Source organism: Varanus komodoensis, unplaced genomic scaffold (assembly GCF_004798865.1).
Source record: "Varanus komodoensis strain SLA01 unplaced genomic scaffold, ASM479886v1 scaffold24, whole genome shotgun sequence".
In the NCBI taxonomy this organism is placed as follows: Eukaryota; Metazoa; Chordata; class Lepidosauria; order Squamata; family Varanidae; genus Varanus; species Varanus komodoensis.
The window spans coordinates 15,397,314-15,411,379 of NW_025335641.1; the positions used below are offsets into that span (position 1 = coordinate 15,397,314).

At 39.8% G+C, this 14,066-nt stretch overlaps 1 protein-coding gene across 2 annotated transcripts in view; it reads right to left on the reverse strand.

Annotated features, from left to right (window-relative positions):
- Positions 1-14,066, reverse strand: part of VAV3 (vav guanine nucleotide exchange factor 3) — a 181,904-nt gene that overhangs the window by 9,215 nt on the left and 158,623 nt on the right. For both annotated transcript variants that reach the window (XM_044432307.1, XM_044432306.1), the window contains exon 25: positions 9,429-9,558. In XM_044432307.1, the coding sequence (XP_044288242.1) occupies positions 9,429-9,558 (130 nt within the window). The remainder of the gene's footprint in view (positions 1-9,428; positions 9,559-14,066) is intronic.

A 14,066-nucleotide genomic window follows, 5' to 3' on the forward strand; every position in this document is an offset into this window, starting at 1 on the left:
AAAAAGTTCCCTCATCATAGGTTGCCTTGTGTCAAGTCACAAAGCCATACACTCAGTCCCATGTACAACACCCATCCTATCCATACTCCAACCCTCGCTGGGAGGCGACACACTATTTTAAACTGGCTGCAGAGGTGGCTGGGAAGGGAGTCATTACTCACTCTGGGGCAGTTTCAGGCAATAAACACACACATGCTATATGATCTATGATACATTATGATATCTTTCCATGCTGTTATAAAATTACCATATTCTTCCGTTGTGCCTAGAAACACACACACACACAAACCTTAGACCTATAGTGAAAAAACTGTTGAACTTGGAAGTCCTGGGTTCAAATCATTTCTGAAGCACAAGGTTTATTGGAGTGGCTTTGGCTAGCTTACTATGCCTCTGTCTAGGAGAGCTGTTGCAATGATAAAGTAAGTCCCCAAGTATTACCACTACTCAGAGGAGGGCCAAAGTTCAGGGTCAAAGGGTTGAGCAAACAAAGGTCTCTCCAGTTTGGCTGGGTCAACTTACCATGTGAAGAGACCTGTCTAGATGGTTCCGATATTTACACACTGGCTCATTCTCTCAGACAGACACAGACACATGTGTGTGCATGGCAGCTATGTGGGATAGCATCACAAAGAAGCACCCACTTCCTGCACAGGTTGGTGAGTAAGTTACAGGGATTTTAGTGATCAAGAGTGAGTTGGTTATGAACCAAGGTTTTAAAGGAATTACAGGTGGCAGGAGCTGCTTGACTGGACACATCTTTGGAAGTGAAGACATGAAACAGGAAACTCAAAGGACAAGCCAAAACACAAGTTCGGGAACTGAAATGTACAAGTGCAGAGGGAATTATTTACAATATTGTGTACACTGCAGGCTTATGACACATTTCCATGCCTGAAGTTCTTGTGGCTCTAGAGAATGTCCCATAAATGATGTAGCACTCAATAAAGAACCAGTTATTGATATAGGTCAACTTGGATCCAAGAAGTTCTCTTCCATAGCCTTTTTCTATGAATTTTCTTATAGCTGTTCTTAAAGTTGTCAATGTTTTAACTTCTTCTCTGTTTTATGATATTGTACTGCATTTTATTGTACTGTTCTATGGATTTTTGTAAATCACCCAGATAGCTTTGCTTATGGGGAGGTATAGATGTGAAATAAATAAATAAAATTTCTGAATGTATGGATTGTCTGTCTATAATCTAAATCTGGCATGGAAGAGATTAAGCAACACAGAAAAATAAAATGGGTGAACAATAAAAAAATTAAAATTTATGCAAATATAGAAAAGCACGATCCTAGCAACTATGTTGTTTTTAAAGTGCACACATACACAACACAGTCCAATGAGCCCAAGTTAAAATTTCTCAAATTTTCTTTAAAAACTGGAAGTTTTTAAGCAACTTTCACTGCAATCCTAGCCACATCTAATCTATTAGATACTCCCATTGCAGTCAATGGAATTTTCTCCAAAGTAAGTACGCATAGGGCTTCAGTCTAAAAAGGTATTTTCAAATAAAACAAACACACTAACAAGAAACTTCCTTAATGTGCTAGCACAAGGATACCAGCAGATAGCGGTAAGAGGAAGGGCATGCTATATTTTACAAGCCACTTTCTCAGCAGAGCAAAGTCGGTAAACGATGATACGTGGACCAACATTATCTCCATTGATGCTAAGGTGTACGGAAAGAATAATTGGAGCAGACACTTCCTTAGTGCTGAAACTGAAGACTAGATCTAGACAAGTGGTTGATTGTTCTAGCTAGAACAGTGAAGAAAATAACTTTCTTGGATCCCTGCAAAGCAATTCTTGGGTGCAAGGACAAGATCATTAACAAGTCAAATTGGGGTAGTGGAGAGAGAATGATTACTTTTATTGAACCCAGATTCTTATCATCATCCTCATAAAAATATTTCACTGCATGAGTCATAGACATTCAAATTCCATCCCTACCCCAGGGAGCAAAACTGGTTTTTCCCAATTTAAACCTAGAAGATATATATAAAATGGCATCCAAATGAGAAAAATATATAGACAGCTATGATAAAGATCACCATTTGCTTTCCAAAATTGCTGCATACGCTTTTGTGTCATATTTTATTGTCGACTCATATGCTACCAAAAGGCAATATTTTATACACTGCGGCAGCCTTCTTATAACAGTAACAGATACTGTGCTTTGAAAAAAAATAATAACTATACACACTTCAGTGACCAAAATTGAAATGCGTAAGATCAAATCATAGCCAGAAAATGAATTATGCCCTATTTTGTCACCGTAGTACCGAATGCATAACACTTTAATGCATAAGCTAGTATTATAAATAGCTTAGAAGGCTACCCAAAAAATGGAGGGTATAAAGGAAGTGGGAAAAGAAAGAACCTGCTATTGATCGTAACTGAGAACCATATATGTAAATATTATCCACTACCCCTACCTGTGAGCTAAACAAACATTTCTGCCAGAGTTGTCAAATGCCACATCCTTTACCCTCTGTCAGTGTCACTTTATGAGAAGTACATCCACTACGACAGGAGGAAAGCAGCAAGTTAAAGGATGGGAACTGCAGAAAAGCAAGGATGTTGAACAAGGGATTGCTCCTCAGTCAAGGCTTTGTGACAGATGCTCCATCCATGGTGAACCAAGATTTCATTTCCTTTGATCTCTCCAGCATCCCATTTCTCATGGTAGTATTCCCCATTTTTTCTGGGAACGTTAGAAGAAGGGTATATTATTGATGCCCAGCATCAACCTCCCCAACAAAAAAATCGTACTGGCTCGGTCTAAGGAGGTTCCATCTGGCCATTCCGATGGTCAACGTGTCTTCCATAAATGTGTTCAACCACCCTCCCTTGAAACCATCAGGCAGAGCTACTTAGTTCACACAGGTGACTATCCAAAAGGAGTTAGAGTTGGGTGGAGATCCCCCTCCATTGACAGAGGAGAAATCTGCCAGTGAGCTGGGCAGCATCCACTATAGGGACTCCAGGAAGCATCCGCAGTTGTATCTGTATTGTCAGTGTTATATCAATGAAAAGGCAAAGGTAGGACTTGGGATTCAAGGTGCTTTCCACAACATACCAGCATGCCAGCTTACAGCTGATATAACAAATCCCTCCCTTTCAGCACCAGTAGGAGAAAAGCGATTTTTTAAACTGTAGTATGAAGGAAAGGGTTAATTTAGCAACTCCCCCAACATATACTTCCTGCACTGGCCAGCATGAGCTGGTGGGGCTTTAGAACTGGCAGATGACCCAATGCTTCACAAGTTCCTTTGTTTTGCGCTGAACCAACTACCAATCCATTTTATTAGCTGATAATGAGTTTTACCATGTTTATGGGCAAGGGAGAAGAATCTGATTCAAGAGAATCTGACTGAAATTTGCCACCAAGGGGACCTGATTGTGGCTAACTGGTGGTCACTTTTTCCATTCTTAAAATGACCTTTCCTCTTTAGGACTGACTTATACTGAACCCTTGCACACAAAACTTCCCTGACCATAAGCCCTGTTACTAATGCAATGGCATACCAGGATTGTGGCCAATGGTCAAGATGATGGGAGCTATAGCCCAACAACACTTGGAGGATCACAAAATGTGTGCACACACTCACACCCTCCCAAGGCTTCAAGGTTGGATGAGCTATATGTCTACTATAACAAGAGAAGACATGCAGACTTCTCAGTTCTTAGGAAGAAAAAAGACCCTTTGAGACATCTTAAAAACTGTAAATGTTTTCGGACACAACAACAGAAGTTCAAGAGAACATCAGGAAAAAGTACAACTGAATAGAAAGAAACAAATGGATAAAATTAACTTGTGGACAATATGCATGCAAAACTCTATAGAAAAGGGTTTTTTTCTTTTTTCTACAATGAAACTACTTTATCACAGAATGCAACGTGGTTTTATTTAGGGATGGGACGAATATTGAAGTCACAAAGTCTGAAGCCACTTTCAATTATTTTATTTATCTAAAATTACTTCCACCAGTGAAGATAAAGCAGGATAATTTTTGGTCTTCGGTAGATATAATAGAATCCTGACCTTTATTAGATTTAGCTTGGTCTCGCGGTTATGGAGCATTATACCTTCCACCCAAATTCTGAATGCATATTGTTTCAAAATCTGCTTTCGTGCCTTTTAGGCATTCTCCAAGATAAATCAGAACTATTCATTTGTGAACACCTGCTATGTAACTGAATGAACATTTAGATGACCTTACTTGGGCAGGCAGGAAGGTGTAAAAAAAGGAAAAAAGGAAGATCCTGCGACTTGGCCATACAATTGGCCTTCCATTCATTTCTTTGAGTGACTGAGCATTCTCTCAGCCATGCATGAATTGCTCAGAAATAAAGGGCTTCCCTGTGGCTAAGTGAACACATTTGCAAACCACCATTCTTATTTAGTCAAATTATGTGCCTGGGGAAATCCGTCCCTTCCCTAACTTTCACTGCACATAGAAATGGAAATATGATATTTGGAAAACAGAAGCAAATTGAGAATATAAAAGCAGTAAAGCAGTACCTGACCAGAAAGGAGCGGAAGAAGGGGGAACAAAGCTGTAGTCTGGAGGAGTTACAAAAGAAAACCCACAGAACAAAGAAGGGGCTTAGAGAAAGAAAGGGGGAAAAGAGAGACAAGCAAAATGACATTGAAATATTGGTAAAAATAATATTGTAATCTTCATAGTTAAGTCTCTGATAACAAGAAACCTAGAGGTTCACCCAAAAGAACTTAGCAGTGGTGTTTTTGCCCTTGCCCCAATTCATAAATTTGTGCCCTTTCTTTTGCTCTTACCTGAACAGGTACGGAGGATGTGATGTATTCAAACTGAAAGCATTGTGCTTATTTCCTCTCTGTGTGGTGCTACAGCCCTCAAAGAGATGTAGATGCAAAGGATGACTGCATGACTGTCTTCAGCCACAGTTCTCAATATGACATGCCAGCAAATTGCATGACCTGTGGCTTTTTATGGGAGTTGAACCCAGAGACTAGAAATCAATATGGCATCTTCCCTTGCCCATCCACCATTGAGAGAAAAACACTGATTCCTCTGTCACAGAGAGAAAACAGGCCCCAGAACTGCACATGGCAAGCCTCCTGAAGGTTGCCATCTTCTAAATCAAAAGGGACACCAATGCCCTTAACAGAAGGCGATATTTCAAGTTTTCAGCTTCTCCCATCACAGTAGTGCAATAAGAGAGATGTTACTAGGCTTCTGATGCAGAAAAGATGTTCTTTTTCTCCCTCTCCTTAGAAACAATGAGCAGATTTGGGTGATCATATCTTGGTTTAAGAAGCTGAGATATGAATGGGCCTCTGCATCTCCTTTATTCCTTCCTTCACACAACCTGTGATCAAACCAGGAAGACTTTAATTAACTAAGTCCTGTTTTGTCTGAGTTGGGAAATGACAGTTACTCGTTTCAGAAGATGCCAGGATATTATACCATGGTTTGATTTTTGGTTTTAGCTGTTTTAATATGCTGGTTTGTTGCACAGCTGGTAAGCATCGTTTCCTAGTTCAGACAAAACAGGACTCCATAGTTAATTAGAGACCATTTGATTTGATTGCTTGTGTCACGGCTGGAAAATAAAGGGCTATGCATGTGGATTGTACATGCTGGTAGGCAGATAGGATTGTCCAAACTTGGCCTATACCTGTTCCCAGTTGATCTTGCATATGGTACTCTCTCTCTTGTAGGGTTGGGCTGGGAACTTAGAACTCTTACACATGACTTTCCAGATACTTCCAGTGTATCAACAAACAGAAGGCCCCATTAATAAGTTGTGTGGCATAAATCAACACCAACCAGGCAGCTCTGTAGATCCATGAAAGCATCACCATGAGCAACAGTGGAAGTTCAGTCTGCTATTTTCTGCTCTCTTGAGGTCATGACACCAGTGTCATTATGGCCTCAGCCACATTTTGAACACGAATAAGTAACCAGGAACTGTCAGGCTTCCCATCTAGTACAATATTATTTCTATTGACTTTAGACCTGGGCAGGACAAGTAGGAGTAAAAGGAAGACCAAGAATTCTTTTTCACATTCTATGGAGAGAATTTTTTTCTGAGTTGCGACCGCCACCCTTGGTAAATTCTTTGCCAGCTCTATCTAGTTATGTGTGGTGCGTGTATCAAGTCATACTCCCTTCTTTCTTGAAACTTTGGACAACAGAGATAGAAGATAAAGAATAAGAAAATGATGATTCTTCTGAGAGGATGGTAGCCTGGGGCTTGGAGAAGTAAAGGGTTTTAGATTTCATTCAGATTTCCACCAATTCTGGGCAAGTCACTGCCTCTATTTTCCATTAAAAAGGCCAAGAAAATAAGCCTCATAACAGGCTCTGGAAGGACATGCCAGGTCTTTCCCCAAGGCTGATAAATGCATATGATAGTTCTGCTTTACTGCACAGCCTATAAGAGCTCAGAATCTAGCCTTCAGTTATTGCAATTGTGATCTATAAACCACTTTGTCTTGAATTGGATTTCAATAGCCTGACACATCCGGACAGCCGCAATCTAGGGAAGGCTGAAATATAATATTTTGTTATTGTAAATGGATTGCAGTGATTCTCAGCCTCACATGGCCCTTTTGCCTCCACCCCCCTCCAAATTCTGCCCCAGATGACAGGAAACAGTGGTTTCCCATGTCATCTGGATACAGGAAACTATGGATGGTGAAGCCTCAGTTTGATTTCAGTCTAGAATCTAAACCTGCCTTCTCCAGTCTGGACCCTCCAGCGGTGTTGGGCCACTTGCTCTGAGGGACAGCAGCCGGGGAAAATCTGGTCAAAATGAAATCAGAATCACACTTGGGTTAAACCATGGTTTCAGATTGTGGTTGGAAAAAAGGCATTTAGCTGCGAAGGCAAACAGAACTTTGCTATAAAGAAGCATGAGAAATCTTCAATCCCTTCTCTTTCTCTTACACACAAGGGTGGAGATGAAACACACAAGCCTGATGCTCATTCTGAGAACAAGAACCACCATGTTATTGCTGCATCTAAATAAGATCTTAGACTCTACCTTAGTTATTAAAGGACTGCTGACAATATTCAGATCAGAAGAATATATGTGTGAAAACAAAGCCATTAGTTAATCTGAAATTAACTGAATAGATCAACTAAGACTGTTAATTTATTTGCACAGAAGCTCAACATTGTTCTCATTGAACTCAATGGGGTTTATTTCTGATTGTGCTGCACATGAAGCTTTGTTCTGACTGAGACTTACAGGGAAAACACTGGTAGTTTATTGATCAGCATATTATATTATCCCTCCACTGTATGGATTATTGAACATCAACAGGGAAATGGTGCTAAAGGTCACTGCAGAAATTTTTTTTTCTATTGACTCAATAAATGAGATCCTGTTTAAAGCAAGTTCATGTATCAGTGATTCATGAAAAAGTCTCCAAATCAGTTTCCTCCATGTTCTTACTGTGACCTAACAACTCCCATGCAGGACACTGTGTTAAAAAGTAACATGTTTTTGAAATGTGGAAGATGTCTGAACAAGCAGTTTATAATGTGGCTTAAGGAAGATGCCATGGAAGGCGGAGAGAAGAAAAGAAACCAAAGCTCCAGCTGATGTTCCAAACTCCAATGTCCACAGCTGAACTTCCTGAGCAGCCTGATCCACATCATTATTTAGTATGCATGTACAAAGTCACAAGTCAACTGTATTTCTTCAGATAAGTGTGTGAGTGGTATTTCTGTCTGATCCAATCCAAAAATAACTAGAATGAAAAAAAAATACAGGACAATACAAGGAAGTTGTAGATTCATCCCTATGAAGCAAGGTGATAAAATAAAAAGAGGAATGGATAAAGCCAAGAAGCACTGGAAAAGAAGTATATAGACATTATTGAATGCTGTGGTGAAGCATTACAAGGATGTCAGAAGGAAAGAAAAAAAGGGAGCAAAAAGGAAGAAGGATCATTTGCAGGAAAAAGAAGACTAAATAGAGGACATGAGCAACAAGATCGTTTTTATCTGAATTTCTTAAAAAGGAAAGGTGTGATTCTTGGAATTAAGTCCCACTTACTCAGTGGGGTTTTATTTCTGTAAAGATGTGGTGGATTGGGGTAAAATGCTGTTTTAATATGTGGAGCATTCACAGCTGAGCCTCTAACCAGGACTGTTAATACAGAAGAGATGCTGAGATGGAACACAAACAGGAAAACTTGGACAAAGCTGGTTTTACATCCACATCGAAAAACTGATGGAAGGACAGGCCACCTTGAAGAAGACCCTAAATCTTTCCTACAAGTCTGATTTTCTAAAGCTGTTTATAAGAACCTGGCATCTTTGGGAAATAGATGAAACTCAAGAAGTTCAACTCAAGTGCTGGGCTAGTCAAAATCAGAGACATGAGCAACCAGAGTGAGGTGTCTTGGCAGTCTCTGTTATCAAGACTGCTACATTTCCCATTCTTTAAAAATACTGAATATAATGTGACTATACCATAGTTCAAATGCTGCACTGCTGTTTTTGCAATAAATTGGAAAAAAAAATCTGCAGGTCATGAGGCAGATTTCCAGTGTGCTTCTACTTCTCAATGAGTTCTGTACTTGCACAATTTTTCCCTATTTTAACTGTCAATTGACTGAGTAACTTGCAGTAAACACTTGACCTTTGCACAGGGATGTGTTTGTGTGCACCTGTGCATAAATTAATTATACTCAGTCTACACATAGGTATTAAAGACTGTTATCCATCCCATACACACTGCAGTTAGACATCCAGCAAAGAAAGGAAGCTCCAAATATCTACAAATGTGTGATATGGGGAGGAGAAGCAAAGGGCAGGAGAAACAGTTTAATCCATTCCCTACATTCCCTTTCCCCAGCCAACTTTTATCTTGCTATTTTTATTGATATTATTTGCTGTACCCTTCTAGCCTTCCCAGATGTTCTTTTTGCACATAAAGGCAGCAATTCAGTTTGCCACTGATCTAGGAAAAAATCCTATTTAGAAACACTAACAAGCAACAATGTACATGGAATCACTATGAACTTTAGGCTGCTCGCAAAAATTCTGCTTGATAATTTGTGGCTTTAAATCACACAAATAATTCATTTAAATGTCAAATGCAAGATTAGAACTACATGTTTATTAATTCATGTAGCTGAAAACAGCACAGCCAATGCAAAATGTCTGTTTACAAATCAATTGCTCACTTACATTTTTAATAGATGTTTGAGCAGCAGTTTGATTTAAGGATAGGCAGTCAGGAAGTCTAACTAGACCTGTTCATAAACCTGTCAGCAGATCTTGATTCTGCTTAGCTGCAGGAAAATCTAGCAAAATGCATTATCATATTAATTGGATATATGTCAAAAGTGTAAAATGAAGATGTTTTAACCTATTGCTGTTCCGTTATTATTAAAATGACAACAAATGGTCATGCTCACCATTGCTACTTGTTCGGTTACTCCTTTGGTCCAGCGTATTTTCCCATTCCTTGTATGGGTACTGCAGAGTTGTATCCAAACTTCTGAAGCCTTCCTTGAGAGAGTGATGCTTGTAATACTCCACCAGTTCCTTCCAGAAGACAAAAACAGAGATTAAAATTTCAGAGGATGCTTTCTTCTCCAGTGCTTGGATATGCAATATTTAACACAGCCTTATAAGAAGCTCATGCACTGATTTCTTTCACTAAAACAATGGTGACACTTCTATTGCTTGTCAGTGCTCACACGTGTAACATCACAGGAGAGAAGCAGACCAAATACAAAGGGGTGTAGGTCTAAGTCACAGATGGACGGTGCTGCATTTTAACAGATTCTGAAATATAAGCATTCCGTATCTCACCTTTCCCCAAAAAGTGCTCAAGAGGCCAACAACAATAAATGGCATTGAATTATATTTATGCATGTGAAACCACTCTTGTTTTGACAAACAGAGATAGTAAAAGCATTTTGAGCAGTGCCATTCAGCTTATGACTAGAACAGTTTTCTGGTGGAAAAAATAACCCTGAAGTTTGAGATATGCATAATGTCAGGGAAAAGAATTACTGTCCCAGACATCTATATTTTTATTCACAAGGAACTGTCTGCCATCTTCGCAGGGAGAATTGCCCTTTGGGCCTTACTTACACATAGTGGCCCAATGTGATTGTTCCTTTCTACTTTCAGGTTTATGTGAAGCATTTTACTCATATGGGTTGGGTCTGAGTAGTTGTATTTTAGAAATGTATATCTGACAGCAAATAAGAATTTAAAATTTCATCTAAATGTGAATGTTCATGCAAATCTTTAAAACAATCTCAGATTTTCAAAAATGGGATGGATCAACCTTACGAACACATATGAAAGTGACCAGAACTGGCTATGCACTTATTCATCAAATGCCAGTTATTTTCTTCCATTCCAGTGCAATTCTTTCTCCTGTTCCTGGTTAGTTTTGGAAGTAACTGAATTTTCAAAGAGCAAGGCAACAATGTGCACACAAAGGGTGTGATCATTACCTCACAAAATGCACTAGAACGCTCAGAAAAGGACAAGCGCTCAAGCCACCAACCAAGAAAACTGGTGGACACTCAGCCCATTCTAAAGCAAGTTGTCAGAAGCCATTAAGCAGCATCTGAGCCATTCAATTGCTAGTATCTGAAAACGCGGTCTTCAGGATGACAAGGTTAGGTTCATACATTCCCATTACAAAGGAGGAGGAGGAGTACAGCAAAAGTAAATGGCACAAAATCTCACACTGGTGCAATTCTTGTAGTAGACGAGACGGTAACAGTTTCTGATATCTGTACCCATGTCTGATTTGGAAATCTGGGGGCAAATTTCTGTAATAGGTCTCGCTCTAATTCCCCTTCTCCAAGGATTATTTGCTTCTTTCAGGGATGCAATTTACGTGTTTGCTCTTCATAAGCTCACAGAAGAACAGATCAGAAAGCTGTGAACAAGCCACCATTTCTTCTGTCCACTTTGTTTGTTTCAAAGAACACACACATCAGAGAACAACACACCCTTGCAAACAGCAGTTGCAGGCTCTCTGCGTGGATGAACTGATAAGAAATTGTTTGTATTTCTTATCACATGACATTAGCAACATGTCAAGGCAGCTTTTCCTGTTATCTTTGAAAGACATACAGTGCACTTTCAAAAACCACACCTATAGCAAATGTGATGATGAAATTATAATACACACAGCCAACAATGCACTCAGGACTTTAATCTGAAAGAAAAAATCTGCTACCCGCACGTGTTCTTTCCAAGATATCTGTAGACTGTGTCTTGGAGAGAACACAGGTGGTTATTCTGGTTTATTACCATAAAAGAACAGACACAATTGTGACTCCCAAGAGCATATCTATGTTTTATAAGGAACAAGGGCAATTGCTCTCAAACACAGATCTTAAATTCTCCTTTGAGAGCTGGTATGGTGTATTGGTTAAAGTGTTGGACTTAGACCAGGAATACTGGATTCAAATCCCTATTCAGCTGAAAAGCTTACTAGATAACTTCAGGGGATAAGCTACTGGGAATTCCTTGTAAGAAAGGGAAAGGGAAAACTGCAATAAATATATATTTTAGGCATTTTCAGATGGTATTTGTTTTGAAATCTGGTAATGCTATCTGACAGACAGTCCATGTGTCAGTTTTTCTTAGATTTCCAGTAGCCAAGGTATCATTATTGCTTTTCCTGATCTTATTGCAAGCATACTTAACCCTTATACTCCAAGCACTCTTCAGAGTTAAGAGCTACAAATACTCAAATGAGTCTACTTCTACTCACACAGGCTTATTCTGTATTCAGAATCAATGCTAAAATCAGGGCTTGGACATACAAAGTCCTTCACTGCCTGAGCTTCAAGTCATCAAATCATTTCATCTCTGTCCAAGAGGAGAAGCTGGGCACTTGCTAAACAGGGCAGGGAAGTTTAGTCACCATGACACCATTGCAAGTTCTTTTATGGCTTGTTGGTTAAGGAGGATGTTTCATCTGAAGTAACCTCTTCAACTGAGTTACAGAAGAAATAAAATATTCTAGTTATCACAACACAGAAGGTCAATAGCCAGTGTGGCATTGTGGTTGGGATGCTGTACTGGGAACCCAGGAGATCCAGGTTCTGAGATCCTATTCAGCCATGAATTTCCCCAGGTGGCTTTGGGCCCAACACTCACTTTCACCCAAAACCTGCTCACAAGGTTTGTGAAGATAAAAGCAAATGGAGAAGGACTATGTAAGCTGCCTTGGGTCCCTCACAAGAGCAAAGAGAGCAAGATATAAATGAATGTAATAACAATAATAATAGCCACAATGGAATCAAGAAGTTCCTTCATCAAAAACGTACATCATCATTTAATATGGAACATTTTATTCTGGGAAATTTATTTCAACCCCTCAAGCAGCATGCAATGAGGTGCTTCTGTTGCCCCTGCTTCACTTCCACTCTGCTATTCCACTTCTGTAAGCTGTTGGTCCCACCACCATTGTGCAAATGAGATCCATTGCTTACATGGCAGAGAGCCAGCGCTTGCTAAAGGTGGCCCTGAAACCAGTGGATCGGGCAAGTCAGTGGAACAACTTTATGCAAGCACCTCTGACCCCACTTGTTCCAAAACTGAGTGTTAGCACCCCTTTCAGGTTGCTTGTGAAGGCACTAAGCCACTGTTGCTCTTGATGCTTGTGCAACTGAACTGGCAAGGTGAAACAGAGTCAGTGGAGGCAAAAGCAACTTCCCTGATTCCCCTAATTTCTTTACAAATTAAAGAATGGTTTTAGAGGTAAACACCTCCTGGCATAATTAAATGTCCCTCTAAAATAAGTCTTCATAGGACCAAGGCCACAGAGATGCAGGTATCTGGGAAGAGTACAAAATATGGATTTCACCAAACCTGAGAAATTGCTTGCACAAGCAGTCAGAACAGGGAATCTGATTCTAGGAATCCTGATTGTCTAAACAAATTCCAAAGGAGCCCATGCACAGGCATTTAAGAAATAGGTAGAAAGACCAAAGCAAAAGCATAGCATCTATTTATTCTGTTTATTTCCGAACCGCTGCATTTCACTTCTCAAAATGCAAGTATAAGGCACTTGATTTACTGTAAACTGCTAACTCATCAGCAATTCATTCAATATTATCATTCTATCCAGTCATGTTTAAGTTTCTAAAACCAAAAACAATCAGGCAGGCCATGCTTCAGACCCAATAAGCAGGAATACAAAATGTGAAGTTATTTATAAAACTGAAAAATCATGTAGCTGCGTTAGACTAAAGGTTGGTCTCTGAATGAACATTCTGGCTTGGGAAGACTTCAGATTCAGGAATATGCATTGTAAGCAGGAAGCACTGGGGACTTGCAAGTCTTATCCACATACTTGCCCCTTCAGACAATACCAAAGAAGCCAGTGAAAAGGGAGCAAGAATCATTTGGCTTTTGGCATGGAAACGGTTACAGCAAAAACCACTATAGAGCAAGAACATATATAACTCATTCATCCTCTTTTTGTTCCCATCATCTAATAGCAAGGGAAGGAAACCCTGTTCCAAGCTTCCTGCTCATGCATTCTCCATTGCATGGGAGGAGGGTCTGCTTTTTGGCTCCTCTTCCACCATTATTTTCCCATCAGCTGGCTCTGCAGGCCTCAAGGACCGGGGGTTAATATCTGCAGGGAGGAAATCAGAGCTCAAAATCACACAGGGCTACATGGGTACTGCTGCCTCTTTTCCTGTTTCTATTCCACAGCCAGAGCACTTACATGCTCTCAGTGAAACAGATTAATATATTGATTCATATCAACAGCCTTGCCAATGATGAACCCCAGAAATATTCTTAACTTATGCCTGTCTAGTTTTAAAGACACAGAATAGAAACTTTGCCATAGACAGGGTGAATACCTGCCCTTACTAACCATACTGCAAATGGTAGAGCATTTCATCTAGCCAGGAAAAAGAGCTGGAGAAAATGTGGGACTTTTAAAGAGTTAAGATAACTTGGTAGAACAGGAAAAAGAGGGGCTGAGAAGTCCCGAGAAGAATGGAACAGTGTCTCCTAGCACCTAAATTAAGAGGGGAGAAGCATCTCTTAGCATCTAG